At 41.9% G+C, this 19,479-nt stretch overlaps 1 protein-coding gene across 1 annotated transcript in view; it reads right to left on the reverse strand.

Annotated features, from left to right (window-relative positions):
* Positions 1-16,234, reverse strand: part of LOC112069733 (rho GTPase-activating protein 29) — a 99,100-nt gene extending 82,866 nt beyond the window's left edge. Inside the window, exons 1-2 of the mRNA XM_070438677.1 lie at positions 16,047-16,234; positions 11,251-11,713 (exon numbers count right to left, since the gene is read on the reverse strand). Coding sequence (XP_070294778.1) covers positions 11,251-11,608 — 358 coding nt within the window. The 5' untranslated portion in view covers positions 11,609-11,713; positions 16,047-16,234. The remainder of the gene's footprint in view (positions 1-11,250; positions 11,714-16,046) is intronic.
* Positions 16,235-19,479: the final 3,245 nt, after the last annotated feature.

Consider the following 19,479-nt stretch of genomic DNA (forward strand, 5'->3'; position numbering starts at 1 on the left):
ACTTTGCTCGCTCTCTTGCTCTTCGCTCTTCTCTCTTCTACTTCTCTCTCTCGCTATTCTATTCTTATAATTATTTTGCTCTATATTCTCTTTGCTCTTATTCTCTTCTCGCTATTCTATTCCTCTATTTCTTTGCTCTCTTCTTTAATCGCTATAATTTTCATGGGCAGTTTAGTTCTCTTAAAGCCATGGTTGTTTGTAGCTCAGTCTCTCTAAGTGTGGTAGTTAAATGGTAATTTGATCTATTCATAAAAGATCAATATCGTATAAACCAGTGGTTGTATTGTTTCTCTGAACACATATGCGGAGCGATTAATAGCACAATCAGAACACGAGTATTCCTCGCGCTTATCTACCAGATTGTCCCCAGACAAATTGTTCTGTTACATTTTGGCTGTGAGACGTGGTTATTAATTTTAACTGGTTATTCCGCCGCCGTTTTACAGCCGACTCTCTCGTTCATTCTCGCACGCGATAATTCCTATATTATCGGTTAGTTTTGTGGCGTGTCCGTATGATCAGGGTATTTATGGGGCCAACGTTATTTATGATCAATGAATGCCAACGAGAGAGACGACGTCCTTCTGATAAAACTTAAATAGAGAAGTGTGTGTGGAGGGGTGCGGAGTGGTGCTGAAGCGACGTAGACAGTTAAGATTTTATGTGAAGGTAATACTCCTTTTACAGAGGCAGCTGCTCTTGTGCTTAGCCGTGTTAATACACATCCGTGATGATTTATCTAATACGCTGACAATAGACTCAAATTTACTGACTGTGCTTTACGGGAATCCTAAAGAATTGGTTGCTCCAGACCAAGATTCTAGTTTGAGTTGATTGTTTGTTGCATTCATTTGAGTATGATAGAGGTGTGGTTGGAGATAATCACTGTAGTATGATAGGGGACGTGTTTATTGTAGGATAATTCAATGTAGTATGATAGAGGATGTGTAGAGATGAGGATCTTACCTGTAGTATTGATAGAGGATGGATGGTGTTAGGGCTGGCGCTACTGAGGCTAAACTCGGCATATCTCAATTTCTTTCAGAACTTAGTGGGTGATTCACGATATATTATAGTATCTATTATTTTTTATAATGTTCTCTAATTAGCTTTGTTTGATTAACATTTAGGGGATAAAAATCAGCCATTGGCTTTATAAAACAGTGAGCGTATCACATAATGAATTCAGAGCTTGGTAAAAATCATAATATCTAGGCTAGAAAATTAATATTTCTTCCACAACATAGACTCATAATTATTTTATCAAAATATTTGTACGTGCTTTTTTTGTTGTTGCATTTTATAATCCGTGAGATCTGGCCGGATGTCCCTAATAAGGAAAAATTAATATTTATGTTAACATTTTAACAGAACAAGAAAAATACTAGGTAGTACTAAAAACATTTTAAGGCACTTCACTAGTACTTAGTGATACAGCACAATAATGCTCGAGGCAATTGATTGGCTCGATAGAATTCTTACTACCTGAGGTCCAACTCATCGCAAACCCATCTCAATAGGGGGCGGCGGTAGCTAGTCGGTTGAAGAGTTGAGGACCAGTAAACACGATCATGAGGCTGACGAGGTAAAAATCATGCATCGTTATAGACCTGAAATCAAGGAGCTATCATTGTTCCTCGACGTTTTGATGTCAATATTGTAAAATATGTAGAAATTTGTTCTTAACTGTTTACTTGCCTGAGTTTAATGTTTAAAAATGAAATAATTCAATTGCGGAAATTACACCGATGTGCTCAATAAACAAATTCTCTTCAATGACAATGTGCCCACGTGCCTAGTGAGTAGCCAGGGCAAGATTAATATTAACTAATAGTCAAGTCTTTATCAGCAATCTGGTCTAGGTATCTTTAGGTTTTAACAACAAATGCATCTGAGGGTTAGAGTCTAAAAGGAAAACAGTTGAAATAGGTATATACTGAACAAGGCTTTATTACTGATTGTACCGAAGATTTCTCAACTGTTTGGACAGAGGGTCTATGCTTTCCTGTACATTTGTTTTCATTTGATGTTTGGAAATTAAGTAGCCTACCTTGGTTCTCAAGAATGAAGAAACGAGTTGAAATTTTCCTTATAATCATTCATTTATGTTTATTATGGTTATATGGTCTGAGGCAATAGTGGAAAATCGCTTTAGGGTATTGAACTATAAAATGCTGGTAGCGATACGTGAATCCACCGTCGTTATGCGCTTGGTGGGTACGAGACACTTAACTGAGAGATTTCATTTTCCAGAATGAAGTGGTTTTGGTACACTTATAAGGACATATTTGTGCATTTAGTCACGCTAGTTCTGCTCTGCTTGAATTTGTTGTGTTTTGTTTACACATAAACGGGGTTGGTTAGAAGTGTTCTCTATTACGCTCAAAATAATATGATATTTGTTGACGACACGCCTTATGAATTTGCAAATTGCGAGTTGAACCGTTTGGTAGTAGAGCCGCGAGGAAGCGTCCCTCATTTGGCTTTTGTTTTTTTGTGAGTGGGGATAAGGCGGGAACTGGGCTTGGGAGAAAGAGGAAAAGCGAGGGTTTGACACTCTGCCAAATCTGTCCACATAACCAATGTGTTTCTATGGCATATTTTTTTGGAGGGAGAACCACTTGTCGAGCGCATGGGGGTATCCGCGCCTGCTTCGCTTTGGGACAACGCTCCATGGTGGTAGAGCGGCAAAAGAAAAGATTGGAGGCATATATATGACATATACAGAATACTCTGGTGTATTATGGCGCACTGGGCACAGCCAGAAAGAGGACGACGAGGCAAAATTAAGTATCTAACGATGAGAAACGAAGCGTAGACGTAGTATTTTAAAAAAAAATACAAAAGCCTTAGATTCTGCTGAGGTCAGAATATATATCGGCAATCAGAACAATAGCACTTTGGTTACTTCAGGTCTACTTCATTCGACTAAATACCGGGACAAACACGCTCTCAGGATGTTGTAGGATGGGGATTATCACTGTAGTAAGGTGTATGAGAGTATCGTGTTTTCGGGGAGAATCAACTGAATCCCCTCGGTTATTCTCATAAAGTATTATTTCATTTGTTTTGGAAGATTAAAATGGTGAAACATCGCTTTTGAATGCAGTTAAAAGCAGTGTAGGGATTTAAAAAGGGCTACATCATTTTGCTGGGAAATGATGTGAGCAAACTGACATTATTTCAGCTTAAACACCATATGTCAGAGTCAAGGCCAGGGCTACTGGGAATCACGGCCCGGAGAAGGTTTCTTTACTTCGGCTCCTGCGCGCATCGCACTACTTGATTGGTTATGTTTGGGCGATTAGAGTAACGGCCTGCCAGACCGCAGCAAAAAGCCGGAGCCCGAGATCTTTTTTCACGCACAATACTCATATATTTCACATAGCAACGGATGAAACGCAGCGAGCGGGTAGCTGATTCATCTTCGAATATTTATTTGGCAAGCAGTCGTCAGCATCACAGTAAATTAACTATTTCAGATACCATCAAAATGGCAAAACGGAAGGTGACACTGAGACCGGGGTGGTTTCAAGAAGGTGGGGAGTCGGCGTATATGTTCACGGAGGTATGCTGGAAACCTGGTGTGTCGTGGATCTGTGTGGAGAAGGTGTGGGCGTATGAAGAAGTTTAGGATCTGAGACGAATTATGGGGGAAGCGAAACTTACCTGGATGGAAAAACAAGAATGATGGACATGGAAAAAGGCACAAAAGGCAGAGGAATTAAACGTAGGTAAAGGGTTGTTCGACAGGTCTCTGTTCAAAAAAAGGCAAATCAAGGCCAGGCTGCTGGTCTAAGGCCAGTTTTAGTTCTTTCGGAGAAGAGATGTTAAGAATCATCTGGACTTTACGGACGGGCGGTAGGTGTATCTCAACATCAAAAACTGCCATAAACTATAAAGTTTGTGACAGGAAGTTTGCCTAAGATTAAAAAAGGCACTTTTGTTAAGATAATGTGCAGGTCTGAGTTAGAACAAACCATTGCCGAGAGAGTAGACACCAGGTTGGTACATTCAATTCTAAGTGAAAGACTTGTAGAAATTAAGGGAAATTAGACAGTTTGGCAGGTTGAATATTGATATACTTGGACTTTGTGGAATAGGGAGCAACCGACATTTCTGCATATAGCGCCAGTGTGTTCATTTTCATCGCGGAGTGGACTCCAGCTAAGCGTGACAGAGAGTTTTTGGGTCTTAACTCGTTACTCTTTGCATGGCACAACTACGGGGCTGAATTTGTATGAAGAGGTGTCAAGATGTGTAAATGAAGCAGGGATGGATTGACTGAACTTCCTTGGGAAAAAACTCGTGGGTTTGCGATCTAGACGAGTCGAGAACCCTGTTGATGTGTGAGACAGGGCGGCTGTTGTGGGAAGATACGGGAAAAGAATGGCAAGAGGAAAACGGCGACAAGGTGAGGCTGACGCTTATCATTGTATCATACACAGGAAGCGTTTGTGCGGTTAAAGCCTTGAAAACTGTGGTGCTGGTAACTAGAGCGATCATACGCGCACAGTTACTTTATCAGTGCCAGGAAAGGTTGTGGAATCTTATAGATAGCAGACAGTTCTACATTTTTGTAAGGGCAGTATAGAAAAACGAGGCATAAGGATGATTTGCTATAACACAGAGGTGCGATGGCTTGGTCGCTCCAGGGAAGTCTGCTTTGATGTTTCGGAGCTTACGTGAAGGAGATTTGATTCTGTTGCGCTGCTTGGACAGATTTCTCAGGACCGAAACGCATTGGAAGCAAATCCGAGACGAAATGTTCGGTTCTGTGTTGATAATTTGGCTTTTTCTGTGTGAATTACGAGTCACTTTTCTGAATGCATGAACTTGCAGCTGCAGGTCCGGGATCATGTTCTCTGATATGTTATCACGTCCGTGAAGGATTTAAAACACTATGCTTGACCTCTAGTGAAGACGGAAGAGATGCGGATAAGAAAACTATTGCGCCACTTTCAGTTTCTCGTCATCACCTTTATATCTTTTTGCCAGACCATGAAAGAGAGCTCTCTTTACCAGTGGGTCAGTTCCCGAGCGAACAGATTTGGCTGATTGCATTGGTATCAGGCGGTTGCTTGCTTGATATTCGGCTCGCGCGATTTTGCATGCCTTTTGAGCAAAAAAAGCTAGTGTTGGGCAATGCGAGAGCTCAACGCACGCATTTTGCTGTTTGACAGTGGGAAGCTCACCCCAAACCTTCCAAATGGAGTTGATTTGACCTCCAATGAATGAGTGGAGACTCGCAGGGCAAAGGATATTGCGCAGTGGGTGCCGTAGGGAGTTCGGCCGCCTTTCTCCCTTTCCCCGACACAGCACATTTTGCCATTCTTACCAGCTGCGCATCAAAGGTCTGTCAACGTTGTTTGTTTGGGCAGCAATACCTGTGTGGACCACTGCTTTTCTTGCTTTTGTTCGTAGAACCTGCAACTAACCATTCAATGCAGATATAGGGGTTATTGATCGCTTTTACGGTGCTAGAACACGCTCACTCTTCACAGTTGAGGATTTCACTACAGGGGCTCTAGGGAGGATATACTATTCGACATTGTGGAGGTTGAATTTTGGTGGAAAGATGGGAAGACATGGTAAATCACCTCAACTCAAACCAGTGAACATTTACTGTGCATCAATATTTAGAGTTTTTTACTCAGTTCAAGTTTAAAGTTAAAGTTTAATATTTTGTTTTCATGCATGTTACTTTCTCCTTAAACAAAGTGTTGTTTTTGATTCATGATTTATATGCACTCTCTATTTTATTGTATTTCAAATAATTATTTTTTTTAAAATCAAGGTTAGTTGAGTGGATTGATAGAAATTGTATTATGGGGTGCATTTTTTTTCTATATAATGACAGTAAATGTTACCACTGTTGCTTCTAAACATAGCGCAAATATTAGGCTACTGGGATTTCTAGGTTGCTTGAATAGGTTTCTTTCATTTATAGGTTTCATAAGATTATGGGGATTTTTATATAAATATTGGAAATTCTCTGTCTTTTGTGAGTGGTGTTGAAAATATAAAAGAATTATGACGAGCATAAGAAAATATTGCTTTATTTTATCTTGTTCATTTATATTGAATATATTTGTTGGTTTTAGTAAGGCTTAATTAGTTCACTAGACTATTTTGACGTCAAATTTAAAAAACAATGGGATATACTAATTGTATTTGTACTATGACTCTAACGCTGAACAGGGCTGGGCCCACAGCCTCTTCCGTGCGGAATTTACCTCTGGGGCCTCTTGTTATGGTTTAGCAGGTCAAACCTTGTTTCCTCTTTCCTGGAGATCTACTGTCTTGTTATATTCATTTGTTGGGTGCAATCACTTCTTTCCTTGGAGGGGGCTGGCTGGACCGCAAACCTACAGGTAGCAGTAGAGTTCCAGGAAGGGTTGATCGCCACTGAAAACTTTTACAGGCAGTAGATCTCGGAAGAGGGGTTTGGACTTGATAATCGCTACAGGGAACGTTAGATTCTCCAGGTAGACAGGGGTCTGGAACCTGATAACGTACAGAGAGTAGACTGCTTAAAAGTAGGCCATTTGTTGAAGTAGTTGTTTCTGATTGGCTTGAAAAGGGCATCTAGCGCGTGTTTGGCTTCCAGGAAGAGGGTTTTGGGCATATGTTAAACCTAGACATTGATCTTCAGGAAAGGGTTTGTGATCTGGAAAACTCTACACGCGACAGTAGACTATAACGTTCTCCAACAGGAACAGGGGTTGGACTTGGCCCTTGATTTAGAGAACTGACATTATTTTGCTAATTGGTTATTTGCTACTTCTTAGGGACATGATATGTTTCTGAAGCTGAAATAGGTTGGTCACGCAGGCTATTTATTACTCGGCCATGTCCTGTGATCATTGTATACTGTGTGGAATCACGTATTCTGAGTTGGTTGTCGGCATGCCAGAGCTATAGTGATGCCATTGATCACTATGCGCACTTCATTTTTTGTTTTTGATTTATTGATCGTGCGGAACAAAGTTGGACCAGTAGATCTTTTTTAAAGAATGGAGATATTGGAATTGTATTGAATGGATGCTGATTTCTACGATTCACTTGCATAAGTACCCAGAAATGGCTTCGAGTGTTAGGCTGTCTCGAACATTATTCTTTGTCAGATGTGTACCCTAGGTCACTGATTGACTGGGGCATTTATTTTAAGAGTTAAAGAAAAAAAGTTTTTTAATCGGCTAAACAGCTTCAATTAAGTGAGCAATATCTTATAGTTCGATATGACTAGCTAGCTAACTGCCTTGTTCAGTGTGAGGCAGATGTACATATTGTGTTGTATGTTGCTTATCTAGTACAGCTCGAGGATTCGAATCTTTGACACTTTCGGTTACTGCCAAATCTAACAACGGAGCATAAGTGAAACATCCTGCGGTCCTACCCTCGTATACCCTATAGGCCTGGTAAAAGTTCGTTGCCTACTCTCAGGCGGATGTTGAACGGGGCTAACATTCCCTAGCGGCCTTAACCACTCTAACCATCAGGGGGAGGTGGCAATGAAATATTTCTGCGGAATGTGTTCAATTTTAGCCATGATAACAAAGGAACTTTGGACGCCTTCCCAAACACATCCTCTCACACCTTAGAGGCTTAGGTCCTGGCGCGGCCCTTACACTCTATAACATTAGGTGCATTCTCTGAATAATCTACCGTTTTGCCATTCCCGAACAACTTCTAACGACTTAGCTGTAAGGTCAGCTATTACCTGCATCTGCCCTTACACTCTTATACAGGCTTTATATTTTTTTTGGACCCCTACTCTCTTACAAACGCATAGGTTACACCGTGTTCTTTACCCTACGAACCTTGGCTCACACTACAGTCTGCACCACTTAGGCTCCTTGGCCGCCTTCTCCTTACACCTTTTAATTCGCACTAGCCATTTACTCATAGCTCCCATCTATCTGCCCCCTACAACCCTCTAACCACTAGGGTGGTACGGCATTCCGTTGCCGCCCTTCCACCTAACCACTTAGGCTACTGCGCGCCCCTCACATCTCTAACACTCTAACCACTAGGCTACTTGCCGCCCCTACACTCTAACCACTAGGCTACTTGCCGCCCCTACACTCTAACCACTAGGCTACTTGCCGCCCCGAGGATTCAATCCACAACGTTTAGCATGGATTGCCTCCTCATTGTCACTTCGCAGAAACAACTTCACTCGTTTTCCTGTCATACATTCCTTGTAGTTCCTCATTCCTCAAGAGTTCATCTTTGTTTGAAGTAACATGGATTTCAGGGCTTCCCTCTCTCGCTCCACTGCTCTGTATTCAAGTTCCTACAGGTCAATTAGTCTCCTTTCACAAATCTGCCCAGTCCTGTATGTAGCCTAACTGTGGTAGATGACTGGAATACCCCAACATTTACATAACGGTGTGTATATTGGGCTGGAAGCACCGTGCAAAAGTAGTCCAATTAGTGGTAGAGTCAGGTCATGAATATTGCCTCAGAGGGTTTCAATTCAACACTGCAGTGTAAATAAGGTTTGCTAACTCACTGAAGATATACAACTTAAAAGGTTTGTAATAGCCGAGGTGCTGGATAGGTTATAGGTTGGTATTTGTAGCACAGACAGGCATTCTGAACTGGTTCCATGAACTGACAAACTTGATGCAATAAAACCAATGAAGTAAGCTGCTGACACAAATGTGTACTATGACAACAATGCAAACGTGTCACATAGTTGAGTGCCAGCCTGAGCATCTGTTGTTAAGACTAATTTGTATGAGTGACATAAACCAGGAAGTTCACCTCAGACAGACAAAAAAAAAACAAGTCTGTCCCATATGTAGAGGACACCTCATTATTATTATTTAGTTATTAGTAAATTACCTACGCTGAAAACCAAAAATAATTTTCAATAGGTCATTTCTGAGGTGTCATAACTACCTCAGTTACTAATCCGTGAAATATGTTGGTAGTAGCCTAAGGGTTAAAAGAAGCAGCACAATCCGGAACAGATGTACTATGTTCAGGAGGAAAGACCATTAATAACTGATGGGTTGGGGAGGAAGAAAGCCCATTAATAACTGATGGGTTGAGGAGGAAGAAAGCCCATTAATAACTGATGGGTTGAGGACGAGGAAAGCCCATTAATAACTGATGGGTTGAAGAGGAGGAAAGCCCATTAATAACTGATGGGTTGAAGAGGAGGAAAGCCCATTAATAACTGATGGGTTGAGGAGGAGAAGTAAATCCCATAATAACGAGTTGAGGAGGAGAAAAGCCCATTAAATAACTGATGGGTTGAGGAGGAGAGAAAGACATATAATAACTGATGTGTTGAGGAGGAGGAAAGCCCATTAATAAACGTGATGTTGAGAGGAGGAAAGCCCATTAATAACTGATGCTAGAATAAGTGAAGGCAGGAAACCCATTAATAACTGATGGTTGAGGAAGGAGGAAAGCAATTAATAACTTGATTGAGCGAGGGAGGAAAGCCCATTATAAACTGATGGGTTAGGAGGAGGAAAGACCATTAATAACTGATGGGTTGAGGAGGAGGAAAGACCATTAATAACTGATGGATTGAGGAGGAGGAAAGACCCATTAATAAACTGATGGATTGAGGAACGAAAGACCATTAATAACTGATGGTTGAGGATGAGGAAAGCCCAATTAAATAACTGATGGGTTGAGGAGGAGAATGACCCCCATAATACTGATGGATTTAGAGAGAGAGAGCACTCATTAATAACTAATGCTGAGGAGAGGAAAGACCATATATGACTATGGATTGAGAGGAGGAAAGCACCATATTAACTATGGTAGGAGGAGGAATCCCATATATAACTGAAGGGTGAGGAGGAGGAAAAGCCATTAATAACTGATGGTTGGTTGAGGAGAGAATCCCTTAATAACTGATGGTTGAGAGGAGAAAACATTAATAACTTGATGGGTTGAGAGGAGGAAAGACCATTAATAACTGATGGGTTGAGGAGGAGGAAAGCCCATTAATAACTGATGGGTTGAGGAGGAGGAAAGCCCATTAATAACTGAAGGAGTGTATTATGGTCTGGATTGATGCTGGTGTGAAAATGGGCCCTTTGAAACCCTGATGCTGACTTTCACTATCAAATACACTGAATGTACAAAACATTTGGAACACCTTCCTAATATTGAGTTACAACCCCCCTTTTGCCCTCAGAACAGCGTCAATTCGTCGGGGCATGGACTCTACTAGGTCTTGAAAGCGGTCCACAGGGATGCTGGCCCATGTTGACTCCAATGCTTCCCACAGTTGCGTCAAGTTGGCTGGACGTCCTTTGGGTGGTGGACCATTCTTGATACACACGAGAAACTGTTGAGCTTGAAAAACCCAGCAGCGTTGCAGTTCTTGACACACTCAAATACCCTGTTCAAAGGCACTTCAATATTTTGTCGTGCCCATTCACCCTCTGAATGGCACACATACACAATCTATGTCTCAATTGTCACAAGGCCAAAAAACCTTCTTTAACCTGTCTCCTCCCCTTCATCTACACTGAATGAAGTGGATTTAACAAGTGACATCAATAAGGGATCATAGCTTTCACCTGGTCAGTCTATGTCATGGAAAGAGCAGGTGTTCCTAATGTTTTGTACACTCGGTGTTAAAATCTGAGAAGGAAGTGTTTGTTTTTTAAAGGATCTACAAAGGAAGACCGTATAGAATATATACGATGATAGACTCAGTGGGAGAAACAAAATTGCTTCAGATGTCACCCACTTCCATGTCTATCTTCCCCATACCCTCCCTTACTCCCAGCCCCCTAAAATATCACATGGAGTAGAACATCTAGGACTACAAGATCTATTAGGAAATTGGTCAAATTCTTCTATGCAAAAAGACACATTAAAATCACCTTAGTGAGTGACAAAAGCCACAGATTTGAAGGCTTAAACACATTGTAAACATTCCCCTCTAGTACATGGGTGTGAAAGACTACAATGTGGACTTTAAGTAACCAGCGCTCCTATACAAAAGATTAGAAAACAACCAACAAGGACATTCACCCCATGAGAGAGAGAGATAGAGAAAAAGGGTGAGTGACCACACAGCCAAGGACAGACCATGACGGAAGAAAAACAGGTGGACTGACACCGAATCTAAACCTGGAGTTCCATTACAATACGTTTCCCATGATACACCAGGGGATACATACACATCCAGGCAAGCATTGTAACCACTCATTCTCATCCCAATTACCCTTTTGTTTCCCCAGTCCAAACTCTGAACTCTGAACTCACCTTTGGAGTGAAAAGATTCCTTGAAATGAAGGAGGACGTCAGCAAACTTGCGCACGTCGTTGACCAGCTGCATGATGTAGTCTGGGTTGGTGGTCCCGGCAGGGGGAGCAGGGGCATCCAGGCTGTCCGATCCAGAGCTGATGGAGCTCAGGGAGCTGCTCTTGGTTCGTCTGCCCCCTGTCCCAAAAGTCGCCATAGTGCCCATACTAGTGCCCATGCCAGCGGACAAGGGGAAGAAGTGGAAGTTGGAAATGCGTGAGATGCCCAGCGATCGTTTGTTCCCACCACTTCCTCCACCACTGCCTCCACCACTGCCTCCACCACTGCTCTGCCTCAACATTCCAACCGCAGCCAGCATGCCCTCCAGTCCAGGTAGCCCCCTGGCCGTGTACCTGTAGTCCTGCCTGGCTCTCTTACTTAGATTCCACGCTGCTTCAGAGCACGGATGGATGGATGGATGATCCTGTGCAGAGAGAGATATGTGTTTAGAAAGACCGCCAAGCTTAAACAAGAAGAAGGATCATGATTCATTATCACCCTTGTTGTGGTTAATAATAATATATATATATAGAATCTATTATCTAGGCACCATGAATAGACTTTCATACTGCAGCTAAACATCATGTGATCACATCTCTAACAACTATTCAACAACCGAGAGAATGTGCTCGGTAACAAGGCAACCAGGGTCTTTCAGAGGCCCTGTCTGTCTGTCTGTCTGTCTGTCTGAGCCTGACTGAGCTTGACTGAGCCTGACTGAGGTCTGGAGACCCTGTCTGTCTGTCTGTCTGTCTGAGCCTGACTGAGCCTGACTGAGCCTGACTGAGGTCTGGAGACCCTGTCTGTCTGTCTGTATGGAGGCATAATAAGTGCTTGAGAGTGGCCCTGTTTAATTTGGGTGGAAGAAGAAGGGAAGACAAACAAATGCAGGCCTAGCTAGCAGCTCTCCTTAGCATCGTCTCAACATCACACTACTGGCCTAGCTAGCAGCTCTCCTTAGCCTCATCTCAACATCACACTACTGGCCTAGCTAGCAGCTCTCCTTAGCATCATCTCAACATCACACTACAGGCCTAGCTAGCAGCTCCCTTAGAATCGCTCAACATCACACTACTGGCCTAGCTAGCAGCTCTCGTTAGCATCATCTCACATCACACTACTGGCCAGCTAGCCAGCTCTCCCTTAGCATCATCTCAACATCACACACAGGCCTAGCTAAGCATTCTCCTTGCATCGTCTCAACATCACACTACAGGCCTAGCTAGCAGCTCTCCTTAGCATATCTCAACATCACTACTGGCTAGCTAGCAGTCTCCTTAGATCATCTCAACATCACACTACTGGCCTAGCTAGCAGCTCTCCTTAGCATACTCAACATCACACTACAGGCCTAGCTAGCACTCTCCTTAGCATCGTCTCAAATCACACTCAGCGCTAGCTAGCAGCTCTCCTTAGCATCGCTCAACATCACACTACAGGCCTAGCTAGCAGCTCTCCTAAGCATCATCTCAACATCACACTACTGGCCTAGCAGCAGCTCTCCTTAGCATCATCTCAACACACACTACGGCCTAGCTAGCAGCTCTCCTTAGCATCATCTCAACACACACTACAGCCTAGCTGCAGCTCTCCTTAGCATCATCAAACATCACTACACTAGGCCTAGCAAGCAGCTCTCCTTAGCATCTCTCAACATCACACTACGGCCTAGCTAGCAGCTCTCCTTAGCATCGTCTCAACATCAACACTAGGCCTAGCAGCAGCCAGCATCTCTCAACATCACACTACTGGCCTAGCTAGCAGCTCCCTTAGCATCATCTCAACATCACACTACAGCCTAGCTAGCAGCTCTCCTTAGTATCATCCTCAACATCACTCACAAGGCCTAGCTAGCAGCTCTCCTTACATCGTCTCAACATACACTACAGGCCTAGCTAGCAGCTCTCCTTAGCATCGTCTCAACATCACACACCAGGCTAGCTAGCAGCTCTCCTTAGCATCATCTCAACATCACACAATACAGTACATTCGGAAATTATTCAGACCACTTCACTTTTTCCACATTTTGTTACGTTACAGCCTTATTCTAAAATTGATTAAATTATTTTTGCCCCCATCCAATCTACACACAATACCACAATGACAAAGAAAAACAATAAAATAAACTGAAACATCACATTGACATAAGTATTCAGACCCTTTACTCAGTACTTTGTTGAAGCACCTTTGGCAGCGATTACAGCCTTGATTATTCTTGGGTTTGACACTACAAGCTTGGCACACCTGTATTTGGGGAGCTTATCCCATTCTTCTCTGCAAATCCTCTCAAGCTCTGTCAGTTTGGATGGGGAGCGTCGCTGCACAGCTGTTTTCAGGTCTCTGCAGAGATGTTTGATCGGGTTCAAGTCCGGGCTCTGAAGGACATTCAGAGACTTGTCCCAAAGCCACTCATGCGTTGTCTTGGCTGTTTGCTTAGGGTCGTTGTCCTGTTGGAAGGTGAACCTTCACCCCAGTTTGAGGTCCTGAGCGCTCTGGAGCAGGTTTTCATCAAGGAGTCTCTGTACTTTGCGCCGTTCATCTTTCTCTCGATCCTGACTAGTCTCCCAGTCCCTGCCGATGAAGAATATCCCCACAGCATGATACTGCCACCACCATGCTTCACCATAGAGATAGTGCCAGGTTTCCTCCAGACGTGAAGCTTGGCATTCAGGCCAAAGAGTTTAATCTTGGTTTCATCAGACCAGAGAATCTTGTTTATAATGGTCTGAGAGTCTTTAGCTGCCTTTTGGCATCTCCAAGTGGGCTGTCATGTGCCTTTTACTGAGGAATGGCTTCCGTCTGGCCACTCTACCATAAAGGGCTGATTGGTGTATTTCTGCAGACACTGTTGTCCTTCTGGAAGGTTCTCCCATCTCCACAGAGGAACTCTGGAGCTCTATCAGAGTGACCATCGGGTTCTTGGTCACCTCCCTGACCAAGGCCCTTCTCCCGCGATTGCTCAGTTCGGCTGGGAGGCCAACTCTAGGAAGAGTCTTGGTGGTTCCAAACTTCTTCCATTTAAAAATGATGGAGGCCACTGTGTTCTTTGGGACGTTCAATGCTGCAGAAATGTTTTGATACCCTTCCCCAGATCTGTGCCTCGCCACAATCCTGTCTCGGGGGCCTTTGTGTGCCTTTCCAAATCATGTTCAATCAATTGAATTTACCACAGGTGGACTCCAATCAAGTTGTAGAAACATCTAAAGGATGATCAATGGAAACGGGGTGCACCGGAGCTCAAATTCGAGTCTTTTAGAAAAAGGATCTGAATACTAATGTAAATAAAGTATTTTTTTTTTTTTATAGATTTGCAAAAAAATCTGTTTTCACTTTTAAATTATGTAGATTGATGAGGAAAAAATATAATTTAATACATTTTAGAATAAGGCTGTAATGTATCAAAATGTGGAAAAAGTTAAGGGGTCTGAATACTTTCCCGAATAGACTGTAATTATAAATATGGCATCAAAATGTTGAAAATCTGAGAATGAGCTCGTGGTGGTTGGCGAACCCTCAACCTCCTGGCCCGTAGCCCTCCGTGGGATCGACTGTGCCACAAAAGAATGCTGAAGTGGCAAAGTTGTTACCCACGTTTATAAACACAGGGTTGTTACCCACGTTTATAAACACAGGGTCGTTATCCACGTTTATAAACACAGGGTCGCTAGTTATTATTTGAGGTCATAAACATTATTTTCAGTTAATTATACGAGGGGGGAGGGTGTTCAATTTATTTGACAGTACAAGAGGGTCATGTGAAAATATTTTTAAAGTTGAGGAGGGGTGAATATTTGTATGACACCTTGAGTTGGATCAGCCCCTCCCCCCAGTAAATTGGACCAGCCCCCCCATAAATTGGACTAGCCCCTCCAAGTAATTTTCGATCTGTCCTGTATTAAGATAAAGAAAAACACATAAAGATGATCATATAACTAAGAAAAGTGTTTTGTTCATAATAACACATTTTTAATTTTCAAATTTTTAATTTTACCTTTATTTAACTAGGCAAGTCAGTTAAGAACAAATTATTCTTTACAATGACGGCCTACCCCGGCCAAACCCTAACCCGGACGACGCTGGGCCAATTGTGCGCTGCCCTATGGGTCTCCCAATCACGGCCGGTTGCGATACAGCCTGGAATCGAACTAGGGTCTGTAGTGACGCCTCTAGCGCTGAGATGCAGCGACTTATACCACTGCGCCTCTCGGGAGCCACATTATCTTTGACAATCAAATAAAGTTATAATTATTATTAGTCAATACGCAGGCTCAATTTTTGGGGGAAAACATGTATTTTTGTTGATATCACACTTTCTCGCTAACGCTGTATGTAGCACCTTGCAAATGACAAGAGTAGGATTATAGCCTACAATGTGTTGATAGGCTACATTCTAGTTAAAGGGATCATTGTATCTAATTTCTATGAGTTATTACGGTAATATGAACACGTTTCTGGTTATAAGTGGACAACATTTTACACAAATTCTCCTGGATCTCCTTATCCAAATGATCTGACCTAACTGTACAGAAATGTCTGCATCACGCAGCCAAAAAGTAATTCCATTGCTGAGATAAAATGTATTTCCTATTTATTAATTTTTTCCAATATTTAGCCAAAAGTCACATCGTTTTATATAGAGGTATTCACTTCTTCACCTCTCTAGGTGCCTATATGCGAGCGATGGTTCAGTCAATCTAAGAGTCAACGCCAGTTAGAAGTATTTCATCAAATAGGCTACAGCAGCCTAGCCCACTCACCTGCTGTACGCTCCTGAAACATTACACCTTGTAAAAAGCCCGCTATCGTAGATTACTCTTGAAATGCACAACAGAATGAATGTGTCTTTCCTAAAGCCTCTCTGTCTGAGTCGCTACTAAAACTTCCCTAAATTGTGATTTTTTTTGTCGGACGTCCGCCTCTCCGCTCACTCTCCGTGCACGAATATCCTCCTCCCCTTCTCACGTGACTCAGTGGGCAACTTGTGATTGGTTGGTCTAGGCGACTTGTGAAGAAGAGGTTTAGGTCCCATCCCCTCCCTTAACATCAGGTGTCTTATGTTTTGGTGTGTCGCGACTCAATTGGTCTCGTCTAACTGGTGTTTCATTAAGTGTCTAATTAAACTGAACAATATGGATGGAGGGAGAAAGAGGCATTGTTGAATTTTCCCCCAACAAAGACATGAATGTAGCCTATATAACCTACACTCCAATAGCCCAGGATATCCCAAACACGGTCCTGGGGCCACCCCTGGGTGTACATTTTGTGTTTTTGCCCTAGCACTACACAGCTCATTCATATATACAACTCATCATCAAGCTTTGATTATTTGAGGGGGGCTGGACCGAGTCTGGGAAACCCTGATACAGCTCTATATAGTGAATGATTCAGATATCAAAACATTGTTATCTGGTATATAACTACATATTTAAAGTTATTATGCAAAATTATTTGTTTTATTCAGTTACATGATGCAGGGCTACAATAAAGTATTTGTTTTATTCAGTTACATGGTGCAGGGCTACAATAAATTAGTGTTGTATGAATTGGCTAAATAAAAAAAATAAAAAAACTTTGTTATTGATGTGGTAGACTATTTCCTGATCTAAATGCTTTAGGCCTAATGCCCATTCCGTTCAGCTAAAAGAAGAAGATTTGAAGAAGCTACGGTATGTACTGTATAACAGTGTATAACAATTCCTGGTCTAGCCAGAATTGGTTGAGAATGACACCTAGTGAGCAGAATAAACAGTTGAAATATTGGGTTGAGTTTTTCCTGACCCAATGAATGTCATAGTAGCCTTTTAATCCACCCGGTGGTAGACGTCTCATAAAAATGGTCGTGTTTTAAAAAAAAATTTGAATGTATTTAACCTTTATTTAAATAGGCAAATGTGACATGTGTGTTGAAGAAGCCCATCACCTCAGACAGTTCACTCCTTTTTTTTTATGGAACAACAAAAACATGAGGGCGCATTGGAGCGGATCACTTTTGTCAAGTTGTCAAGTTAATTAAATACCCGTGTATGTTCATTTTGGACTGTTCTTGTTGTTCATGAACGCAGAACTCAGACCCCTCAAAGGAGCACCGAAGCGAACGGAACTGAGACCATCTTGAGAGGTGGTCTGAGTTCGGTTTGCTTGAATTCCGCGGTCCAATCTTCTTTTTTAGGACAATGTGACGGGTTTACCCACTAGTAATTATCAGTCGGAGGGACGTTCAAGTGAATTTTTCCCAGTCATATGTGGTAAATTCCCACTTGGTTACGAACGTAGCATTACATGTGGTCCCAGAGCTCTCTTTAATGAGGTAAACTGTGTGAATTGTTTCAAAGTTAGGAGCCCATTATATCGTCAGTTATTGGCTATTCAGATGATTGTTTTTGACATCTAAAATCAGCTGTGTAGTAGTGTTAAGGCAAAAACCAAAACATGCCGCATTACACAGCTGATTCAAATAACCAACTCATTATCAAGCTTTGATTATTTGATTGAGCTGTGTACTGTTAGGGCAACACGTGCGGGGCCGAGTTTCTTTACATATCCTAATAATTAGAAAAATTGCTCAGAAAACCAAGTGTTTTAATCAGCATATGCTTACTTCGATTTTTGACTTTACACCGATTAAAGATAAAGTGTTTAAATGACTATTTCCATACGCTGCCTACTGCCATAAATCAGTTTAATATTTAATAATATTTTGTTTAATTATTAGTGTTCATGTAAACGTACTTACATCTATTGCCACTTGCGGTATCAGTTCGAGTCTCCCACGGAGCGCAAAACAATCTTTGACATGTGGACTCACATTTATTGCGGTATTCTGTTGGGGAAGAAAAGTGCAATCATCACCTTAAATTAAGATTAGGGGCTCAAATCCATCCAACCCGTATTGCAGTGTTTACGCAGTAGGCATTTTTTATTTTCTTCCAATGATCAAATGAACTCACAGATTGGTATTAGGTAGCCTACTGAATGTAAACGTACAAATACAACGAATTGGAAATACAACCAGGGCGACCCCTCTCACGGGTAAATTTATCCGCATGTGGGATTAGAATTGTTTAACTAAAATGAACTGTTTTAGCGGACTGCGCCGCCAATCAGTCATAACAGATAGAAAACAATACCAGTAGTTGACATGACCACTTAGTTATCTAATTCTTATTACGATGGATGTAACTATACAAATAAATGAGTCATATATATTAGTGTATCTCCCAGTAATGTATTGGGTAAACCTTCAGGGTGACCCTGAAGAAAGCACAGTGATGCCGAAACGTAGTCAACATGTTTTTTTATCTTCGTAAAAGCACATAGAAAAAAAGCACATGTAAAAAAAATCCAACAGCGTTGCTGTTCTTGACACAAACTGGTGCGCCTGGCACCTACCATACCCTGTTCAAAGGCACTTAAATATTTTGTAATTTCCATTCACCCTCTGAATGGCACACATACACAATCCATGTCTGAAGGCTTAAAAAAATACTTATTTAACCTGCCTCCGCTTCATCTACACTGAATAACGTGGATTTAATAACAAGTGACATCAATAAGGGATAATAGCTTACACCTGGTCAGTCTGTCATGGAAAGCGCAGGTGTTCCTAATGTTTTGTACACTCAGTTTATATTTGCACACTCCACTTACCAAAACCATTGTCAAATAAAACCGTGCTGTCACCTGCTTTTACAGTAATCTTTGAGGTGGTACCACAAACGTAGAAGTGAGTGTATTGCATACCGAACCCCGCCCTTGAGATGACGTTTTCAATGGTAGAGTTCAACCACTTGGGGCAAAATAGCTAGATTTACTACTGAAAGACCAAAATCACTCTTGCAACGAGCTGTCAAAATGAAGACGAGACTTGACGTGTTTCACTATAACTAAGCGTAAAATGTATGGTTTACGATAAAAAAAACATGTTTCTCCATGAAAGTGACTCTTTCATTCTCCAAAGGGTAGGCTAGAGAGACCAATAACCCAACCTATCCAGAAAAAAAAAGGTGTTTTCTGTATAAATGATTTTCGGCGATATGATGTCATGCCATTGTTTATTTCCATGTCCTTGCTATAACCGAGCCTATATAAAAGCTGCACTCACACTTGCAAATACAGCTTGTTTATTTTAATATCCTCATGCCATATAATTATCCATGGGCTTTAGAATAGGCTACATAGCCGGGGATAAAA

This window comes from Salvelinus sp. IW2-2015, unplaced genomic scaffold, assembly GCF_002910315.2.
Source record: "Salvelinus sp. IW2-2015 unplaced genomic scaffold, ASM291031v2 Un_scaffold1108, whole genome shotgun sequence".
Taxonomy (NCBI): Eukaryota; Metazoa; Chordata; class Actinopteri; order Salmoniformes; family Salmonidae; genus Salvelinus; species Salvelinus sp. IW2-2015.